This window comes from Symphodus melops (assembly GCF_947650265.1).
Source record: "Symphodus melops genome assembly, chromosome: 14".
Classification (NCBI taxonomy): Eukaryota; Metazoa; Chordata; class Actinopteri; order Labriformes; family Labridae; genus Symphodus; species Symphodus melops.
The window spans coordinates 13,854,858-13,878,440 of record NC_136704.1 but is presented as its reverse complement, the minus strand read 5'-3'; the positions used below and the strand labels follow the sequence as shown (position 1 = coordinate 13,878,440).

General features: G+C 40.9%; 1 protein-coding gene across 2 annotated transcripts in view; it reads right to left on the bottom strand.

Annotated features, from left to right (window-relative positions):
* The window catches only part of LOC306835012 (contactin-associated protein-like 2), a 214,968-nt gene extending 192,713 nt beyond the window's left edge, over window positions 1–22,255 (bottom strand). For both annotated transcript variants that reach the window (XM_079361381.1, XM_079361382.1), the window contains exon 1: window positions 21,531–22,255. In XM_079361381.1, the coding sequence (XP_079217507.1) occupies window positions 21,531–21,636 (106 nt within the window). In that variant the 5' untranslated portion in view covers window positions 21,637–22,255. The remainder of the gene's footprint in view (window positions 1–21,530) is intronic.
* Between the last annotated feature and the right edge of the window lie 1,328 nt (window positions 22,256–23,583).

Sequence of the window (23,583 nt, the reverse complement as noted above, 5' to 3'; positions counted from 1 at the left end):
TTTGACGTTATGTTTACAACTACGTAATTCATTAGCATGTTGACAAGGTAAGATTGACTCTGCATCAACTCGCTGTCTACCTCCTGACATTTATGATAAATATTTAATAATATTTTTTTATGAGGGAAAACAGGTGCCTGACCTAAGTCCACTGTATTTTCAGAAAGAAAATTTTTTTTTTTGAACCTGCAACCACATGTAGGACCATATTGTAAGGTAAAAACAAACAAAAAAAAGCTTTCTTAAGCCCCTGTACATTTCTGGTTTTACACGTATTTTGCGATCCCTGTGAACAAAGCAGTCTTTCCTCACATGTACGCGACAAGATCAGTGTTTCTTTTTTTTTTTTTTTGACATTGTTGTCTTTCTAAAAAAACATTTGAAAATTAGCTAGTGAACACATTTGACAATGTAAAGTAAATGCACTTCGTTAAAGTCAATTTCTAACTTTTTTCCCCCAGATATTATGTACATTTCAAAAGCATTGTATTTAAATTGTGCAATTGTTGCCTGGTGGCAAAGACAAGATAAGGTAATAAAAATGTGTTCATCTCACTCCACAAGAAATGCAATTCAGTTTGTTGTAAGGTGGAAAGAGAGTTCTTACTTAAAGTTGAAGTGAATTAAAACACCTACAATATGGTGCAGTGCAGTTTGAAGTTTGGTTCTCTTTTATTGGGACCAGAAGTGAGTTTGTAAATGACTGTATAATGTTGAAAAGGATTTAGGTTGATCCAGGCTTGTTTTGCCCTTATAGAGGTTTTGAGACTTTTTAAACTACTGATGAGCAGCTGAAGACTTCACATGTTTCCCCTGCCATTGCCCATCCATTCAATTAAACCATGCAGTCAGCCTTACAGCAGCAACACAAACTGTGAGCACTTAGAGCGGAAACGCTAGAAGCATTTCTTCCAAGTGGAATAAATTAAGTACGGTATTATTGACTGCAGCCATCATAATCTCACAGCCATACTTGGCATGGTGAAGGTAAGGTGTGAATGCTGCTGGTCCAAATAAAACAGAAAAACACATCACAGAAGGAAAGCAAACAAAATATTACTAACAGACAGCTTGTTCTCAAAACAAGAATGCACGCTCCAAAACCACTCAGGAAATAAAGTGTATTTTCAGGAACAAAAATAAATGATATTATTTTTTTTATAATGAATGAATTATATATTTTTATTGATATCAAATAGCCATGGTTTGGGACAACACATTTTTTTAGGAGGAAAAGCAAAAGGCACACTTTTAGGCTAATGGAGGTGAAGAAAACTACAAAACACTTGAACAAAACACGATTATGCTCACCTGCTTCTGATTATGCCTCAATGTTTTCAGTTCATTGTGTTTCTTGTACCAGTCTGATGTCGGATCTTTCCTCGTGTTTCCTGTTTTCTCGTGTTTCATTAAGTTTTCGTACGTTTTTTTTTGTTTAAGCCTTTTTGTTTAATAAATATTTTTGTGTTTTCTGCATTGGGTCATCCTCACTGTTTTTTCAACCCATGATCATGACATCACTATCATCTAATCACAACAAACAATCAGTCGACACCGAGAAGATTTTTCCAAATGGAAATTCTTAAACACGTGCATTCATGTGTATTACATCACTAAAGTAGCATCGCTCATTACAGTTAGGGCGTTCAACTGACCTACAGAGATTTTGCATCTTTCCACTAATTATGTAATTTCATCACGCAACCTGTAGGTCTGAACACACCTTTATTCTGAAAGGTGAATGCACTTTTGGTCGTGAAGAACAAAACAGAGTACATATTGTCTTCATTGGAGGAAAACATGGCCATGAACCCTTTGCACATCAGGATTCTCTTAATGATTAATAAAAGATAAAAAATCCAAAACGTCAAAAGAACATGCACTGCAATACGTTTATAAATGGAGTCTCTAAAATCCCATGCAATGACTTTCTTAACCCCCAATTGCACCGCGTTATTATATCCAAACCCTTCAGGCGTGCATTTGGCTCACAGCTACATTTGGAAGAGGGAATAAAATCGATCGACTCTTAATTACCTGTTGAAAATTGTGAACACGCTCGGCAGCGTCACACCTTTAACTTGTTCTAAGAAGTAATAAGATGAGAAAACAACTCAAAGCCCCGATACAGGCACCTATATGTAATCAAATGTGCAATCACATAATGCAGACCACACATACGCAAAGTGAAACTAACCGGGCAAATATAGACTGGTGCAGAATGATGTGGGTGAACACAGGCATCCCTGAGAGACTTGATGGCAAAGAAATATGAATACGCAACAGCACACACACAAACAGAAGAACAAATATGGGCTTGTTAAAGAACCTGAAGGGGAAAGAAGGTGGAATGTTTATTAGTTTGGGCTTTTTAATCACAGCACATGCTGCTTTGTTGGAAAATCAAAAGCTTTATTCGAGACCTTTGAGTGTGAGGCTTTTTTTTTTTAGATCTCTTTTCAAGATAAGATGATTAAGTAGTTTTGAAAAAATAGGTTTATCTCATAACTCAAAATTAAATTGATTTCTGTAGAGATAAAGTTTACTGGTCAGATTAAAAGAATTTTGGTTTTGTTGCAATTTTTCATCACAGCAATGAATTAACTGAAGATAGTTGGTTTGGGTTGTGCAGAAATAGATCTGGATTCATCTGCAAATCGACTGCAATAGCCTACTACAGCCCTATCATTTGTTCAAACATTTACTAGGCGGCTTCTAACATTGTTTTTGATGGATGTTGGACGCATATTTTATGAATTTGCTGAAAACGATAAATTATGAATCTGTGGATGTAGAGCAAAGCATAACAGAAAAAAAAAAGAGTTGAGATGTAAAGGAGCGGTGAAGGGAGGAAGGCATTTTAGTCATCGTGAGGTGAAAAAAAGTAACAGGAACAATGAGGAGTTAAATAATACTCAGTTAGCCAAATGCATACAATTAACAAACACAAGCCACAGTCAAAGAGATGATATATTATTATCAATAATGGGAGTCTGAAAGAACCGTCGAATCATTATGTACTGCAAAACACAAAGTTGCACTCCAACTGCACACACCAGATACACACAGACACTGCACTGTGTATATAACACAACATGTACTGCTGCACTGTCAGGCAGGCACTTTTTTAAACTTTCTTGATTGTTCCCTGATATTAACCTCTCCCCTCAGTACAGAGGAGCTGGTCTGCTATCATGTGCTGTTTTAACAGACTCAACGCAACCATGTAATATTCCATTCATAGCTCTCACAGGGTGGTGGAAGGCCTTGGGCATACTGAGCTCTGGGCTAAAAGGAACTTTGAACAGTAGGAAAAGGAATTAAGATGATGCGGTTGAATTTTACTTTCAATGGTGAGAGCGAAGGGCATGAGAGGGTCCATACAATCAAACCTGATCAGTTAAATAAGACAGGCCAAAGACAATCTTGTCCACCATTTGTAATTCCTTCATGCAAATGCGAGTGGAGGGGGGTTGGAGGAGTGTCGCTGGAGGTGAGTGGAGGATTCAGTATGGTGGAGGTGTGGCCAAGCAGCAGGGCGTTTTGATTTCATGCTGGTGCTGAAGGGTCACAATTACTGGATCAAAACGTTGCTTATACGTCCTTTAATTAAAACACATTTTTCAGTGATATTTCTTTTATTTAGCTCAAACTGACCTTACCGTAAATTAAAATAAAAAAATTGCAGATTTGAAAGTCAGTCCATTAAACAAACAGGCAGTCCATGAAGGAGCGAGATAGCAGTCATACTCGACCTTTCCATTATGCTATTAAATTGCATTATTTCTCTAAAAGGTGGCGTGATTTATGACAGATTATTACACAATTTATTTTTTGGTTTTGTAACCAATAAGCAATTAAAACAATCATGCATTATTTTTGCTCTTTGTGATTTTTGCCAACTTTTTGACAAAATCCCTGTAGAATTACAGTAGAGGGCTTTCGTTGTGAAACACAAGCAAGGCAACGGTTGTCTCGGGACGTTTAAGAGGAATGGTTTTAAACACATGCGGCACATGGCTATATGCTTCATGGGAGCTGAAAGCACCAATCTGGGGAAGGACTTGGAGAGGAACACTTGAAATAAACTAACATTAAAGTCTGCACAGTAAAGGCCATACTAATGGCCAATGAATAGGTCCCCTGGAATATTTGGAAGTCAAGGGCTTGGCTTAAGAGCAGTATGAGAGAGGTTTCTGGAAAGAGAAGTGCACTTCAAAACTATTCTTCAGCCCACTCTAATGTCATCATGCCATCATATAATCTGTCTGTGATTACAGTGTAATACTTTTAATGTTTTTTAATTAAAAATATCTGCTGAGAGTAAGTACACAGGTCAAATACACTATGCAAGTCTGCCTTTACCTGGACGCTCTCTCACGAGCCTCCTAGTAAATATTCAGATTGAGGTCAGGTTGAACTGATGTGTAAATATAGCAGGAAATATTCAGGAGAATAATCTGTGACTGAGCACAAGGGGGTGATGACATTTTTATCCTGCATCCTGCGTCCAGCGCAAGACCATGGACTGTAAGCAACACAGACACTATGGTCTTTGTGCACCTAATAAAACCGCTCAGGTATGTTGTTGAACTTTGTTAAGATTTAAAGTTCCTATAAGATCAAATCAGTTAGATATGCTCAAAGTTGTGTTTCTTTGGGACTTTAAGGTGACTTCAACAGCACAGTTTGGAAGAGCATTAAGGTCGGACACTTTCTCTGAAATGTGGAGAATACTGAACCAACTCTATAAATTCATTGTCTACTACACATACAGTAAATAGACATTCTCATCACCTGCAAACTACACAGGAAACACAACTCACAGTTCTATTGTGATGCATAGTGTAGACAAAAAAGCACAAGCCCACACATGCAACAAAGCAAGAACAGAGGTAAGTCACACGCGCGCACACACACACACACACACACACACACACACACACACACACACACACACACACACACACACACACACACACACACACACACACACACACACACACACACACACACACACACACACACACACACACACACACACACACACACACACACACACACACACACACACACACACACACACACACACACACACACCCTACATTACGATGGTTTCACAGGATCACCCATTACCCCCCTTTTCCAAGTGACCAAGTTGCTAATGGTTTTGGATCCCTTTCAGAGAGTCTGTCCATTAGCTGGCTGACACACTCTGCTGACTAAACACAACACTTCCACACTGCCTTTGTCCTCTGTTCCTCTCACACACCGCCTCACTCAGAGGGATGAAAGTAGCTTGCAAAGTTTGTGTTGTGTTTCTCTCTGTATGTATGTCGGCTTACACAGAGTACAAGTGTGTAATGGAGATTGTTCCAGCAATAAGGAAGTGGTAACAAGACATGAGCAGCTGAAAAATATCTACAGGATATATCCTGTATATTATTTCCCATTTTACAGGTTATGTAAACTACAAATTACAAACAAAATCCAAACTTTTTCAGTAAGCCATGAACAGGACGCTTTGTATCCACAGTATATTAAAATACAACAACGCATACCATACACTTTTCAAGTCATTAATTTGATGGGTTGAATAACATATATGTCCCTAAGGCTGAATCTATCAACAGACTGGATAATATTAATGCAGCATATCACAGCTGTGGTTCTAATCTAACAGACAACACTGAGACTCTGTGAAGGCTGAACGACAGACAATTTAATTATCATAGTGAAGCCATTGTATACAGTACAACAGGTGTCCTAAATTTCTTCCCACTAGGTACTTCCATATATGGTTACTCTTTGAATGTAAAAACTCTATTTGAAGAACAATCCCTTATGCTACTGTCAACTGAGGCCATACATTATGCTTTTGAAATACTTCATATGACATGCCTCTCTTCAAATATGGTCATAGCTTCTCAGAATACATCGTAGCCTGCTGACATCAAAGTCTCCTCTACAAAGTGTACCCAAACTGAACGTATTCACAGAAATTCGTACTATGTAACGATCCTCTTGATGGACTTCAGCTCCGCGTTCAATATCATTCAAAGGCACCGCTACATGAACTTAACACTCCACCCATCCTGATCCACCTCCTGCATAACTTCCTCAGCAACAGACGGCAAGCTGTTTGGGTAGGCACACCCACATCATCCCCACTCATCACCAACACCGGAGCTCCTCAGGGCTGTGTGCTAAGCCCCTTCCTCTATACCCTGTACACCAACGACTGCGCCAGCCCTTCTCCCACCACCACCTACCTCAAATACTGACGACACAGCCATCCTCGCCCTCCTATCAGACAATAACTCCGTAACAGACTACCACAACACTGTCACACACTTTTCACACTGGTGTAAATCATAATTTCCTCCATCTCAATGTAGACAAAACAAAATAAATAATAATAGGTACCCCATCACCCCAGCCCCCACCTTCATCAACAATGACACAGTTGAATCCGTTGACAGCTTTAGATACCTCGGACTCACACGAGACAATAAACTCACCTTCGACCTGCACACAACGGACATTCAAAAAAGGAGCCACCAAAGACTGCTTGCCATCCGGAAACTCAAAGGACCCCCCCCCCCCCCATCTCCTCTTATTGTTATATTAAAGCACTGTCCAGCCCATCCTGCTCTCCTGTTCCTCCTGCTTCTTCAACATGCTTACAGTCAAAAACCGGGTCAAACTCACACGTGTCACAAACATTGCAGAAAAACTAATCGGTCTCCCCACTCTCACTCTGTCAGAGCTCAACTCACACGCACAATAGCACTGGACATCACTCACCCACTCAACTGCCACCTCACCATCATGCCCTCCAGACGCAGGTACAGGTCCCTGTTGTGCAGGAGGGCGGGATACGGCAAAAGCCTAGTGCCCGCAGCCATTGCAGCCCTCAACAAGATGCCTGACATAGATACACCTCAGTTTCATTCTCCTGTTTCCTCATAACCATATGCACTGTATGTCCTGCTGTCCCCCATGTATGTCCCCCTGTCATCCTTTGTTGGCGCGCAGCCCTTAAACAGTACTGTTTGGTGAAAAAGAATTTCCCCTCGGGGACAAAGTCTAAACTTCAAACTTATCAGCATTGCTACATCAAAATAAGGTCCAATAAGCAAAGCGGCCACCTGGTAAATCCTTTTCTTTTAAAAAGTCTTCAGTTTGTTTGAGGCTAGATTCTTTTATGGTTATACGTTTCAGTCTGCTTTAAAAAGAACAAACAAGGTCAACTATTTGACTCTCGTGTCCAGTCAGCAACTTGCTGTTAGAGCTTTTCAACCAATTGAAGGAATGGTCTAGTTTAGTATTTTTACGGAAAACAGAATTTTTGTGACTTTAACTTCTATGTACTTGTTAGTAGTATAGGTTTGGTACAAATAAGGTTTATCTATTCAGAAATCTGTTTTTTTCATTTTTATTTCATTTAAATTTAAAGCAAGCCAGTCAATGTGACTGGCATGTACATACTAGTCAATACAATCCCAGATCACATTCACACTCAAAGACCAACACAGCAACATAAAGCCTTACCTAACCTGTTGAACACCAGAGACTACACGACTTACACACCTCAGGATACACACCTGAAGGAACACAGCAGACCTGCTGCACATCCAAAGAGTCCAACCTCACACTGAGCTGTGCAGAACTCCCTTCAGAGAATGCCAAAGAGCACTGGCTTCACAGTCTATACATACCCCCTTCTTTATTCAAAGAGAGGACAGCTCCTGCTGCATGTGTGTGATGATGAAGAGCCCAAACAACACATGAAGAAACCAGCAGAGGAAAATACAAATGTAGATGTGCACAAAGGACTGAAAGTGTGAGCACATTCTATCCAACAACAAGGCATCAGAAAATACAGGAGAATGGTAGGGTGCCTGATGATTAGTAAACTATGCTCCCTGGTTCACCCCTGCCCTACGCCAGCTCAAAGCCACAGGTCGTCAACTGGAGCGACTGTACAAAAAAACCGGACTCACCGTTCACAGCCAAATGTACTCGGACCACCTGCATCACTATAAGAATGCGCTTACTACTGCCAAATCTTCATATTATTCCAACCTCATCAACACTGGTACTGGCAGCAACAGAACCCTCTTTGCAACGGTCAGCCACCTAATTCAGCCTCCTAAAATCCTCCCACCAGACACATCCACCGATCAGTGCACTGCTTTCCTGGACTTCTTCAACTCAAAAATCACTACCATTCACCAACAACTGGCATCATCCTGCACCTCCTCAAATGATCCAACTTGGATGATCACTGCTGGCCAACCTCTCATCAGCTGCCTCTCTGACTTCACCCCAGTATCGGATCACACCATCTCTGAACTCATCCGCAAAGCTAAAACCACCACCTGCCAGCTTGATCCTCTTCCCACTTCCCTCGTCAAAGCCTGTCTGCCATCCATCTCTCCGATGATCACCAATATAATTAACTCCTCCCTCACCACTGGCATTGTACCCCCCACTCTCAAACTAGCTGCTATCACTCCCATCCTGAAAAAACCCGGCGCTGACCCAACTGACCTCAACCTCTACCGGCCCATCTCCAACCTCCCCTTCATCTCCAAAACACTTGAAAGGGTGGTTGCCGCTCAACTACAGTCCCACCTCAACACAAACAACCTCCATGAACCCTTCCAATCCGGGTTCCGTCCAAAACACAGCACTGAAACAGCCCTAGTCAAAATCACCAATGACCTCCTCTGTGCAGCTGACTCCGGACTTCTGACCATACTCATCCTCCTCGACCTCAGCGCAGCATTCAACACTATTTCCCACACATTACTCCTGGACCGCCTGGCTGGCATTGGGATCACTGGTGCTGCACTCCGCTGGTTCACATCATACCTCACTGACCGCCAACAATTCGTGCAAATAAGGGACCACAAGTCTGGGTGTTCGGGTGTTTCACTAGGTGTTCCCCAGGGGTCAGTCTTGGGTCCATTACTCTTCATCATCTACCTCCTCCCTCTGGGCACAATCCTCCGCCATCATGGGATCCACTTTCACTGTTACGCCGACGACACACAGGTCTACATCTCCTCCAAACCCACTGCCACCACCCCTCCCACCTCCCTCATCACCTGCATGGAAGACATTCGGAACTGGATGAGCAGGAACTTCCTAAAACTCAACGGCAACAAAACCGAGGCCCTGCTCATCGGTTCCAAACCCACCCTCACCAACTCACAACACACCCCAGTACCACCCATCATCATCGACGGTTTCCCTGTACCCTTCTCCCCCCAAGTCAAAAGCCTCGGCGTCATTCTGGACAGCACCCTCTCATTTGCTCCCCACATTAGAAACATCACCCGGACTGCCCTCTTCCACCTCCGTAACATTTCTAGACTCTGCCCATCACTGTCCCAGTCCAGCACCGAAATCCTAGTTCACTCATTTGTCACTTCCCGCATCGACTATTGCAATGCCCTCCTCACTGGACTCCCCGCCAAACTCATCAACAGACTGCAACTCATCCAGAACTCTGCCGCCCGGATCATTACTCGCACCACATCATCTGATCACATCACCCCCATTCTCATCCAACTTCACTGGCTCCCTGTACAATTTCGCATCAACTACAAAAACCTCCTCCTCACTTACAAAGTTCTTCACCAGCTAGCCCCCACTTACCTCTGCGACCTCCTCCATCACTACAGCCCCTCACGCACCCTCCGCTCAACCTCTGCTGGACTGCTAGTCATCCCCACACCACGCCTCAGTACCATGGGTGCCCGAGCCTTCAGCTGCTCGGCACCCAGACTTTGGAACTCCCTCCCCCCCCACATACGACAGTCAGAGTCCATCTCCACCTTTAAATCCCAACTCAAAACCCACCTGTTTAAACTGGCATACTCACTGTAACTGTTCACTCCACACTACACCTGTCTTTTGTTTGTTTTTATGTTTGGTTTTAACCTAATGTATTGTTTTTATCCACTGTAAGGCGACCTTGGGTGGCTTGAAAGGCGCCATTAAATAAAATGTATTATTATTATTATTATTATTATATACATCAGATTTTATTTTTCCTTCTGCAAGTTTGATTATTTTTGTGTGTTCATGCATGCATGCAGTGTGTGAGTGGCAACATTTCTCTTTGGCATGTACTCAATCTGAATCCCCATACAGCCCCGACAGATTACAGATCTGAAACTGATCTGCGATCAGCAACCCCGTAATCCCCACGATGTTGGCCATCATCATTTCATCACTAGAAGTCTGACAATAAAAGCTCATTCTGTCTGCTGGTCACTCTAAGTCATGATATTAAAAACAATTCACAGATATAAATAAATAAATCACTTTATAGAAATGTAACAGAGTGAATTTCAATGGTGTGCCCTTGTGATTACAGAGTTAAACTAGGTATTAATGCAATTCTAAATGAATCCACTGAGCTGCTAAAGGATTTACTGAACTCATTCTGTAAATGTTTTAAAAACTGTCATTGACTCGGACTGCAGCTAAAAATGTAGTTTATTTGTAATAAACTCATGCAGCATATATTCATATATTCATTTCTTTAAACGCAGGATTAACTAGGATTCTTTTTTGGAGAGCACATTGGCCATGAAAGGAGGGATGGCTGCAAAGAATTAAAGAGTGTAAGGCCTAATTTTTTATAAGTCAAGTTTCACGTTTGTTAGCTTTAGTTCCAGATGTAAGAAAGTCCGAGCTGCGGCAGCACACAGTACATTGGTCTGTAATTGCAGAGGTAAGGTTGTTCAGAAAGAACCAAAGCAAGCCTTACAGGAATCAAATACAGGGTACTGTTCTGTTCTCAAAGGAACTTTTTAAATGATAATGATCAAAGAGCATGAGAAACAGGAATATAAGACACCTTTTCCTCTTTCCTTAAAAAGTCACCCATCTAAACGTTGTTGTCTTATTGTAGCATTAACTGTGACACCTTTAGTTGACATTTATCTCTTGTTTTAAGGAATACAAGATGACTGTAAATGCATTTAAATAGTTAATAAAACATTTTGCAAAGCACTGTGAATTGCCGTGGTGTATGACACAGATAGAATTCACTACCTCCCTCTTGCTTTCAATGATATGAGAAATGATAGAAATTCACACAGAAGAGATGATAAACAGCAGGAACAGATAGCAAGAAAGGACGTGACAGAATGGTTGAGAAAAGTCAGATAAAGTAGGATATGAATGGGAAAGCGATATGAAATGAGACAGAGACAAGGTGGCATTACACATTAAAGAAAAATGGAGTGCAAGTTGTGTAAGAGTCAAGCTGAGTGAATAAAACAGTCTAAGGTATGACAGGAATGAATGAAGAAGAGATACAATGGAAGTAAAAATATAGAGGTGGGCAGAGGGAAGACAGGTGTAAGAACAACACAAGAAGAAGCAGTGACCCCTGTCTGACTATTATCTCAGCTCACACTGTAACAGAACCTTGAGTGCAGAGCTAATGGACCACGTCCACATCTAACCTCAGCCATCTTGTTTTGCTCTTGGTTCGAAACAGAGCTTTCTGTTACACTGTAAACTGTGTCCAAGATGTTTCGAGTACACACATTTAAGCAAACTGAGCTAACCTGCACTTGACTGTACACATACTTAAACCCTGAAGCACAAGCAAGTAGAGACCTACAGTCGTGAAAAAGAAGAACATGCAAAACAAAATGCAGTTCCTTGAGTGTCACTTCAAGCTGGCCACATAAATCCCCCTCCATAATAGATAATTCGCTAACTAATGAATTATCCACTTGTTCAAAGTTTCTGTTTGATAACTTGGTTTTTGCAACCAGCGCTTATCCCTCCATCACAGGCCTGTTGTCCAAATGTGTTCACTTCTAGTTACAGAAAAGCAACATGATGGCTCCCTATTTGTGGGCCTACATGTTCATGTTTGACTGCATGCTTGACTTAACAGGCTACAGTGCTTGTCTATTGAATTTGTTGTATTTTCAAGTAAAAAATAACATGATTGAAAATTATTATTTGGTCGCTCTGGTTTGATAGGGGATGTTGTTTTCTGAAACCTGACATGGCAAAATATGTGAATTTCCTTGGCTTTGATTTTACAGAAATGTTATCTCTGCTCTATTATTGGCAAAGCACAATGTACAACATTTTCAGAAGGCAGCTTCTAATGTTCAGCCAAGGCACAGTGTGCAACCAGAATCAGACAGATAAAAATTTGAAAGATAACAAAAAACAAAAGTTAAAACTGCACAACAAATTATACTGATCTGCCATATCATGCTGTTCACTGTGTAACGTGATGAGAGTTGTTTAGCTACTAACAGGCTGGTGTCTGTGAGTTTTCTAAAAGCCCTGACATACCAAGCAGATGGCAAAGAACTTGTGGCAATGAAGGCCACCTTAGGCGTTGCCTCACATCATGGCTAAAAAGTTGCAATTGAACACACCGCAAAGGCTACAGCCAATGGGAAACCACCACGTACGTTCTGCGCCTGTGTGAGAGGAAATAACGTCCATGCCAGCAGGCAGCGGCAGCCCATGGTTATAACACAAGACGACAATTTTCACACCGCTGTGACGCACCACTCGTATTGTATGTAGCCTACTCATAGAATAATGCCTGATAAAAAGTTAAACAGCCTGATGTCTTTAATGGAAAAAGATGAGAAGAGGCGAAAGCATGGATACTACAGCGGTAAGATCAAGGGGGTTTTCTCGAGAGCTGGAGATAAATGAAACCTCCGAACAGCCAATCAGAGAGATTAATTTCACTGATGTCGATTGTTGAATGTTGAATTGACCAAAAAAATGGAAGCTGGGGGCCAAGGGGTAGCGACAGAGCTAGACACATCGCAAAAACTAGAGCAACAACTGCTCACTGTTGGTTCAACTGGGACCGGTGGATTGTGTTAGTTCCAGGAGTCGTACTTTCCTGAGTCGTCTCAGGGAAATATAATTTTACAAGTTTCAGCCATTTGAATAATTACTCATGGAATTCAGTGCACCAATATTAGTGTTTGGCAACTTCTTAAAGGTTTCAGATTCTACTAGAAAGTGTGTGCAGTGGTCTGGCTCCAATGTGTGATGCGTAGTGTGAGTACACTTCAACAGTTGGATGATATATAGCCTGCCCTCAAAATCAAAGTAAATCTTTTATTCCCAGGAACCTTTGTGACCCAGTTTTTCCAATCTTAACAGGAGAAAACAATACATGCAACTTCACAAAAGAGAAACACACTTACGCAAAAAAGTCAAGCACAGTGTCAGGAAATGCACACAGACATAGGAGCATCACTTTACCAAAATAGAGATACACACAAAGATACACAAGTAATGATTTCCTGGCTGGCTACAGTATATTCCAATTCTGCTTTGCGGCTTCTCCTCACTCTATAGAGAAAATACAGCAGGTCCCCCCCCCCAATGGAAGTACTGCAAAGATTAATTCATTTAGTCTCAGGCTGTATGGGCTATTCAAGCAGCTTCAAAATCAAATAGAATGCAAAGCTATGAGTAATGCCATTTGTCTTACAGTAGCTGTTGCACAATGCCCTTTTCCACAGCACTCTTCGACATGAGCTTGTGGCTAGATTTCTAACATCCGTTATGGCATGAAGGGATGAGTGCATACAGTATGCACATTCTCATGAACACAAGGTTTCTCTCGTTTACTTTTGCACATTGAATGGATGTCTACTGTCTGTACATATGGAGTGACAGAGATGAAGAGTGAAGGACAAAGACACAGTTGGACTTACCAATGAATAGAATATGGATGTGTGTGTGTGTGTGTGTGTGTGTGTGTGTGTGTGTGTGTGTGTGTGTGTGTGTGTGTGCGTGCGTGGTGTGTGTGTACCAGTGAGACAGTTGAACATACAATACATTTAAATGTATTTACTTCATGTTTATTGATATACTTTAATCAATCTCAGAGGGAAATTGTGGGCTGCACTCTGTTATTATTTTAGAGACATGCTTCTCACACACACACAGGCCTGAATCACACATGCACAAGCAGGACTTGTAGACATGCATTAATGGAGAGATATCCCCTGAGCTCGTGGGGGTTCAGTGCCTTGCTCAAGGCAGTGCACAAGAATTGGTCTGGCTACCAGACCAACTTGTTTCCATATCGGCATCGGGACTTGAACCGGCAACCCTGTGGTTCCTAATCCAAGTCCCTATGGACTGAGCAACTGCCACCCCTAATATGATGTACTTAAGGCTGTTTTTCTTTGTAATACCTATATTCGTCAAACTACCAGGCATGTGCAGCTATCAAAGGCTCTCATGAGAGAAGCAAAGTCAGTAATCTAACTCAAGCGAAACACCATGTCAGTTATGATATTGGTTTTATATCGTTTATTCATCCACAACTCTCAGCTAATGAATCCGTATCAATTACCAAACCAGCAATTTCAAATAAAAAAAAAAAATCAATCAATGACTGGTATTAGACTCAAACCAGATCAACAGTTAAAATCCAGTTCCAGTTATTCAATCAATGCATTGTGCGTTAATCTACACCAAAACAGAAAAGGAGGCATGTTCTGAAAAGTTCTTTAGATATAACAAAATGTTGCACAGAAATACATGCATTCATCAGTACATTTACAACATTTTACAAAGGAGAAGAAGACAATGCATTAAATATCAGGAGAAACACCTGACTACACAGTTTGGCACCACAGCAGCACCTTGGATTCAGTATCTGGCTGTGGGATGGAATGATTGTCTCCTCACTGTTGCATTACAGACTCATTGTTTGATATTGGACACAAAACAACACAATCTCACTCATGCTCTTTCAAGCACTGAAAGGAGTCCAAAAACATGTACATGGTGTCTATCTCTGCCCAGTTTCACTTTGACACTGTCGTTCTGACTCTGACCATGTGGCACAGGTTAACTTCCAAAGCTTTAACTCTTTTTACTTCCTGCATTAAAGCACATTTAATTCTAAAGCTCAATAATTCTTCTTCACTGTGCACAGTTTTGGGAAACGTTTGGGCCTTTCTTAATCTTACAGCCAGATCACGTAGAAGATAAATATGGAGTCTTTTTGTGTTATTTAGTCAAGTTGGTTTCAGGTCCAGTCAGCATCAGTATATCCTTCTCTGTCGCCTGACTTGATAAAGATGACACGGATAACATTCGAAATAGGACAAACATTGTAGTGAAACCACAAACAAGTGTTACCGTAAATGACATGTAACCTATAAAAGGAGTGCAGTGTAAGTAATTATAATCAAACAAGCATTGCTAAAAACAAGAACAAATTATTTTGAGTGCTTTGGAAACGGCGAAATCAAAATTGTCCAGGATTATCCAGTCAAATTGGTTTGAATATTACTTTTAGGTATAGAATAGTGCTTCTTTTCACTTCTGAGCATCTTCTGTCATTGCTAAGAAGGTTCAAAGGCTAAAATGTAACATTATTCAAGTGTTCTTACATTCCCAATGCTGATTGGGAACTTTTTTCTGCTCAACACTACTTTCAATTGATTTATAAACGTGAACATCCCTGCCAGTTCACAGCTAAGGAGATTCTAAAAGGCAAAGTAAGTTACTAAAAAGCTACAACCTTATATTTATGAATTTTGGATTTTATTTTGCAGATCTCATTATTTATATTCACTTCCATTTAATTTGAGCATCATGTTATGATTTTTTTTTCCATCCTGTATTCCCTCAATCTTCATGTGCACACCATTAGGCCAAGTCTAATTATGTGCAGTAAGTGAACTTAAGTGCTTATTCACATCAACTGAAGAGCATGTATGTAGGCTATTATATGACTAATTGAGCTGTAAGAAAAAGCCAGGTACTTCTAATGGGAACTGCAGGATCAGGTGACAGCATGGTCCATTCTCTTACTCACAGACCGCCTGCCCTCTGAAGCAGCATCAGATGAAAACAGTAGCAGTAATATTAAATGACAAAGTGTCAGAGAGAATCCTCGCCTCCTGACCGCCTTCCCTCGAGCCGTCGCTCCTCATCCGTCTATCTGCTGTAATAAACGCCGCCTCTTTCTTTAACTGTCTCTCTCTCTCTCTCTCTGCTCCTCCTTTCATGCTATCCCGCTCCCCATCTCAGAGTCACTTGTCTAACGAGGTGGACAGAGTCTGACGGGTCCTAATGGGAACACATTCCAATAGGATAACTTTCAGATCCTATAATTCAGAAATGCACACACACACAGTCACAGTGGAAAATCCAAAGAAGCAATATGCACATTTCTGTATCTCTACATGCAGAGTTACCAAAAAAGGCACCTGTACTACAGTTCATTATTACAGTTTTAAAAAAAATGCATGTGAAGTTTGAAACACTTCAACATGAGGAGACCAGAGGAGGATCTCATTTGTGAGCTGCATGATGTGGGCCCATGTGTGTGAGTGTGCGCTTTTACATGACAGAATTGTAAAGGGACTTACGCTGCACCACTTGTCAGAGCACATTTGTGTCAGTGCAGTCATGCTCCCGTGATGAAACATAGAAAGCCCTGCAGTACCATCACTTCAGAGACTGACATTCCAATTCTGCAAAGAGACTGATACCGCGGTCTGAGAATAAATCTAAAAACGAAAACAGTCATGGTGCTTTGACGGTTTATTTTTTCTTTTTTACTTCGAGATGTCTTTTATGCTTAAAATCCAAAACATTAAAAGGAAATCAAACAAAGCGCTTCTTTATATTTTAGCCATTTGTAGCTTTTTGCATGTTTAAACAAGCATAAATGGCCATATTCAAGGCCTTTTTAGCTTGTTTTATCATAATGCATTCCTTTGAAATTTTTTCAGCTATTCTTTCCAAGCCAAATCTTTTACCACTTATTTTGTGCTGCTGTGAAATGAAGTGCCTCTGCTGCCTTGTGCTCAGAAAATAGAGGGTTTTTTTCAGAAAGATGTGACTTATGAGTCAAGCATTTATGTCTCAGAAGGGCTGTTATGATTTCCTGTTTCAGTGGGCTAAAATATTCATACGCTGATGGGGCAAGAAAAAAATTAAAAGCTGTATGGAAGTAAAAAAGGACATTGCAGAAGGGTAGGGTCCGTTTGGCTGGGTTCCACGTCAGTGTGGTCGTTACAGTGAACACACACACACACAACACACGGACAGAATGGGTGCTGCTTTGAAAGTTTGCATGAGCAGATGTATCACCTTAGTCCCTTTAAGAGTGATGAGTGAGATTTTTTTATTTAACAGGTTTGTGATCAGTAGGAGAAAAAGACGGGACATATTGTGAAGACGGGGCATCGAATAAAGGAGGGGGAAACGTAATAATGGCTGGGTGATAAAAGCACAGTAGAGCCAAGTAGAGAAAGACGGAATTAGAGGTCGTAAAGTGTCAAGAAAAAGTGCAGGAGACTGGGCAGGAAATACATAATATATAATAATAACTGTAATCAACTGATGAGAGAAACACTCACAGGAAGGAGAGTAAATGAGTAAAGAGAAGAAATAAGAATAACCAGTGGTTAAGTTAGAGATGGGAAAGTGGACAAAAAGCAAGACATTTTCTGTTTGAGGCAGAAACGGAGGCAGGAGAGCAACAGCTGGAAGAGAGTTAGGAAATGAAGTTGAGGGAGATTATATATTTTTTAAGGACAGAGTGCAAAGGAGCGATTAAGAAGACTCAAGCGGGTGGAAGAGAGCAATTTAAACAGAGGATGACGAGTTAGCGGAGAAAAGTGGAAGTGCAATTGACAGCGAGACCTTGTTCTCAAACTCTGACTCACTTGACGCAATGCATGATAAATGGACATGCACACAAACCCATAAACAGGCATGTGTACACGTACAAATATTAGGAACAGACAAAACCAAACAAGACATATTGAGCTGATCTAATCTAAGCCTAAACAGCCGGTTTCCTCCAACCCTAATCCAATTATTACATTCTCCCACTGTTAAACATCACACACAAGACCACACAAAGTGAAGACACAAGAATTGTTCAGGTTGACCTCTGCGTTGGCTGAAGGAAAGTTATAGCATGTCTGCCTGACATTTTTCAAACAGTGCCTGATGATATGATTAGAGGTTATGACTCATTTGCAAGAAATGTGTCAGAATGCTTTCATTGGTGTGACTGTGGTACAGTAGGAGTGTGGGGATATTCCAGAATAATGTTGTTTGCAGCAGATCATCCACATTACATCTTAAAATAAGCCACTTTCACAAAGTAGCCTCAGACAAACCGGCCTCCTTCAGTGAGGCCCAAGGGAAATATAAATAACAAATGCTTCTAACACAACGTACATCATTTGTGCTGGCAAAGGGACTCAACTAAATGCTATTCTTGTTTCATGTTGTGGTATTAAAGTGACTTGAAAGGCATAGCATTGCAGTGTAGTGCATGAAAAGAAGTTGAAGTACAGCAAATTGTGCCGTGAAAGGAAAAAAAACTGTTTAGTTCACTGAGGCTAATGTAACAGATAGTTACAGAGAAAATTCACATTTGGAAGATGGACTTGAAATTGTATATGTATACAAATCATCCTTTGGAAACAAATAAAGTTCAAGTTGAGTCGAGATAGCACTTTTTTTTAGTCATCATACTATGGAAAGTACATGCACACCGCAGGTCACATACCATTCACAAACTGATGGCGGAGGTTGTTAACTTGGCGTTAGTTGTCTTGCCCTAAGACACATCGGACATGGAGATGCTGGAGCTGGGGATTGAACCGTCAACCTTATGGTTGAAACTCTACCACAGCCCCATGGCCATTATTTGATGTCAGATTATACAAACCATAATCAAAAAAGTTACCTAAGTTTATTGTAAAGGAGCCATATTATATTAGTTTCGATCGCTGTATCTGTGATGATGCTGACACTTTCTGAGAGAGTTCTGAGCATGCTCACCCTTTTGCACATGCACTATGTCAATGTGTGGTGGTGGCTGCCTGATAAATGTGTCACCTTGGAAAGCCTTCACTTCTGCAAAATGTTGTATAACCAATAGGTTATTTACATGAATGTTGATTTAAATCAGCACTGGGGTTTTAACTGAGGTACAACCAGACTGATGTCTGTGTCCAATGAGTCGTCATGATTACTGCCAGAAGAAAAGGGAAATCAGGTTCTATATCAGGCCGACACTTCATTTAATCAAACAGTGCCACTGACATCCTTTACTTTTCACTCACTGCTGCTGTTGATGTACTGTAAAAAAAATACCCTTCCTGTTCTATACACAGGGAGTGATGAACAACAATGGACAAACTGTGAGGTCAAAATAGATCTGAAATGATACTGATATGCAACATGAAACTGATGGAAGCTTTAAGCTAGGCTTTCCTTGGAGAAAATCCCTGGATTACTACTTTTTAGAGCCATGCACAAACATAACTCAATATACAAATGCACAAAACACATCTACAAAAGTGCAACATGCATTTTCATTCATCTCTGATTGGATTTGGGAGACTCCTTGGCTTTGAGTCTGAGTTTGCTTGCCCTGTTAGAATGGAAATGTTTTATTATTTTCAGTCCATGCCTCAGATCATTGGACACAATGACATTGTCTATTCCCCCCAGTGTTTCAGAAACCTCTCCCCAAGGAGGGATCAAGTCAGCACTCAGATTTAAGCTCAGAGGTGGAACTGGCGGTCCCATTCAACATGCTGTTAGTATGTCTGTCATTCTCAAACACTCACTCGCTTTATTTCCTGCCTTCTATCTTGCCAATCCTACCCCAATCCTTTGATATTACAGTTGAATTATGGTTATTATTGCCACCGCAAAGGAGCTTATGTTTTCTGTGCGGGTTGTCTCTATTTTTGTCTGTCAGCAGGAAAAAACATTTGAGAGAAAAAAAAACATTTCCAGGATTCATTGAACTTAACCCATTCAATTTAGACCAAATCAGACTCACCTGAAAGCAATATTCTGTTTCACTTTCTCTTAGTGTTATGATACCATGTTACCATACCGTCATAAAAGTGATATTTTCTGCTATTGATGAAAAAGTTTTTTTTCCCCTTTTTGTCAAATATTTGGTAGTTAAGTGGTGTTTCCAATATAGAAAAGCGTTAAAAAAAATAAAAAAATAAAAAATAAAAAAACTATAGTACTATAGATTGCTGCCTTGATGGTGGTTCTGCTTTGAGCACCCTGCTATTTATCATTTATTACAGAATGGTGACATATGGATAATTTTAAGGGTTTGATTTGTAGTTTTCATAAAATGTAAACTGCTGCTTTCCATAGTTGTATGTGATGAAGTGTTTTGGCATCTATCAAGTATCAAATTCAACTTCGTGAAACAGAAACGCACTGCTATCCTTCTCTAACTTCTCTTCTGTAAAACTCATCGACGCACACAAGCAAACGTTTCAGCGCACGCACGCGCGAAAACGGCTCGCGGTGCCATCTCTGCTGTCTGTCGGACGGGGTGATTAATGAGGCGCGTCCCTGGACACAATCAGCCTGGACCCGAGAAGCCCCGCCGTTCGCCGGGTAATCATTCACGCGGTCACACCAGCTCAGTCACCGCCAGCGACACCGGAATAACACCGAACCAAGTGTGAACGATTCCAGTACACAGAACCGAACTGACGTGTTTCTTTATGATGGGCAGTACAACCAAATAGATGATCTTTAAAAAAAAGCCTGCGCAACCAGAACAGCCTTTTCCCCTTAACTTGTGAGTTGAGAGTACACAATTACCATCAGCTATGGACTTAATAAATATGGATCGATTTAAGTTATTTTATGGCCTTAACAAATTATCTATGTATACCAAACAAATACAATTAAATAGTCTCAACTTTAGTCAGGGAATACCAAATGTTACTCTAAGAAGACCAAGAATCTTGGTAAACTTGGAAAGACTAGGCTAATAAAACTTAATATAAAATATAAAACGTTATAACTTCATAGAAACTTCGTTATAACATCCTGTATAAGAGTGTACAAGAATAGTAAATATGAAATATGTCATGTTGGGTTACCAGTGTAGACTTTGACCTTCCATTAATGCATGATTGTAAGACTGTGCAATATTTCAGATTTTTTAAATTATTATTTTAGGCAGAAAAATTAAATTGTCCAAAAATAAATCAAACAGTCAATGATGTTAATCCTTGAAAATCACGAAGTATCTCTAACAAATTAAATGTACTTAAAATTGCGAGATGATTGTAAAAAGGTTAGTGTCTACAATAGGTTATTTCCAAGAATTTGGTATTCACAGAAAAAGCAAACCACCACAGTGAAATGTCAATAACCCAGCTCTAACTGGACGCCCTGAAACGAGGGATCAAAATCACTAAACCAGCGCTGAAATCTAGGCTCGATCGAGAGGATGTAGTCTGTATTAGGTCTACAGAAGGTGATAACCCTCTTTCTTCTTCAATGATTTGGACTCCTGAGCTCCGGCCAGCCACAAGCTGACAACTCGGTGGGATACCTGCAGCCCCGCCGATAAACACACCACCCATGCCCCACACAAGCTCGATCTGCTTGCCAACCACAGCCACACACTCAACGCTGGGAGACACATCCAAAATAAAGGCGGAAAAAAAACTTACGGGTTGTTGGTAAAGCTCCGTGCACATCAGCGCTGAAAAGGCTGAAAATCCACAACGCGACCGGCAATAACAACGTCAGTCCTCGGGCAGGACAGTGCCGGTGCATGTTTAGGACCGGAGTGGACGCAGCACAACGGCAGAGGGAGAGAAAACACTTAGAGAAAAAGGAAACAGCAGGGAGTTGGTAACAGTAGTCGGTCCCTCACACTTATCTCGCAGCAGAGGACTGGCACTGGAGCCTGGCTGCACGGACTGCCTCTTTTGCTCCCTCTCCACTGTATGTGCATCTCTCTCTCTCGCTCTCTCTATCTCTCCCTGTGCGTGTGTGCCTCTCACTCTCCAACAAAGAGATGAAGTAAGGATCGCGCCGTAACAGACTGGAATGCGCTTGCGAGCGCAACGCACTCCTCTCCGCAGTGCTCTTGCCTCCTCGTTCAGCGATTCCCGGTTAAAAAGAAGAAAAAAGTGGGGTCCCCACTTGCACAGGATGGGACTGACCGTCTGTGACTGTAGGGTACAGTACAGCCCTCGGAGTTCAGGCAAACAAGAATGTGCGAAGCTCCAACTGCCGTCTCCTCTTCAGCGCTCCTGTGCGCTGTCCATGGTACTGAACTTCTTCCAGTCTTTCTGCGTCTCTCTCTTCATCTCTTTCTCTCCCTCGTTAAACATCTTTCTGTTGACAGTGCCCCCCTACTTCTTAAGGTGGTGCTGGCCTTGTGCTGTGAGCATCAGTCCCATTAACACTAAAAAAAAAAAGCTTCAACCAAAAGTATGACGGTCACTCTTGTATCCTTGTGTCTTATCTGCTTTCTATTTAAAATGCCTTTAGGTGAAGTGCACTCATGAGAACAGATGAAAGACCATCCCTGCTAACAAAACAGTTTAGTCACGTTTAAAATTTCCAAATAATTGCAGTTGAAGGTCTCATATTAAGCTATTAAGAAGTTCAGTTTTGAGATTTTAAAGTAACATTTGCAGATATTAAATCCAACCTTGTGGTTACACATCACACCATGTGGTTATTATGCTAATTAATCCTTCCATTTGAGCCCCTTGCTTAACTTTTTTCTTGCTCGAACTGCTGTTCTATATGACAGATTATATCAGCATATTTTTTAAGGCCTCTCTCCACAAATAGATAGACTGCAGAATGAAATTGTTCCCTGCATGGGGGAATTTAGAAGTAGTCTTTATGATTTACTGTTTGGATATAAGGAGAAGAAACACAAATCCTGTCTCTATTTTTCTGCCGGGATTTTTCCCCCCATCTTTATGTCTATTATTGAGGTGTTAAGGCAAACACCATCACAAAGTAAGATAGAAAAATACTGAGTTATATTTTTTTCCTTGCTTGTTTTGTTTAAGGTGTTTGGAAAGAAGTAAAATAGCATCTCACTGAGAAGTAAAGATGATAGAAGCTGTCTTAGGTATAACATTTTCTGAAGTGAGAAACATGTTTTATAGTTGCCATGGTAGGTGCATTTTTGTGGGTACAATACAAACAAACATCTGTATACACCCAAACCAGCTTTGCTTAAACCACAGGAAATGCTGCATAGTCAAGTAGAACAATACAATACTCTTGGGGGGGGCACACAGATGTGCGTATATATACATATACACTCAACAAAAATATAAACGCAACACTTTTGTTTTTGCTCCCATTTGTCATGAGATGGACTCAAAGATCTAAAATTCATTCCAGATACACAATATTACCATTTCTCTCAAACATTGTTCATAAATCTGTCTAAATGTGTGATAGTGAGCACTTTTGCTTTGCTGAGACAATCCATCCCACCTCACAGGTGTGCCACATCAAGATGCTCATCAGACACCATGATTAGTGCATAGGTGTACCTTAGACTGTCCACAATAAAAGGCCACCCTGAAATGTGCAGTTTTTGCTTTATTGAGGGTCTGGGGACTCAGAACCAGTCAGTATCTGGTGTGACCACCATTTGCCTCATGCAGTGCAACACATCTTCTTCGCATAGAGTTTATCAGATTGTCAATTGTGGCCTGTGGAATGTTGGTCCACTCCTCTTCAATG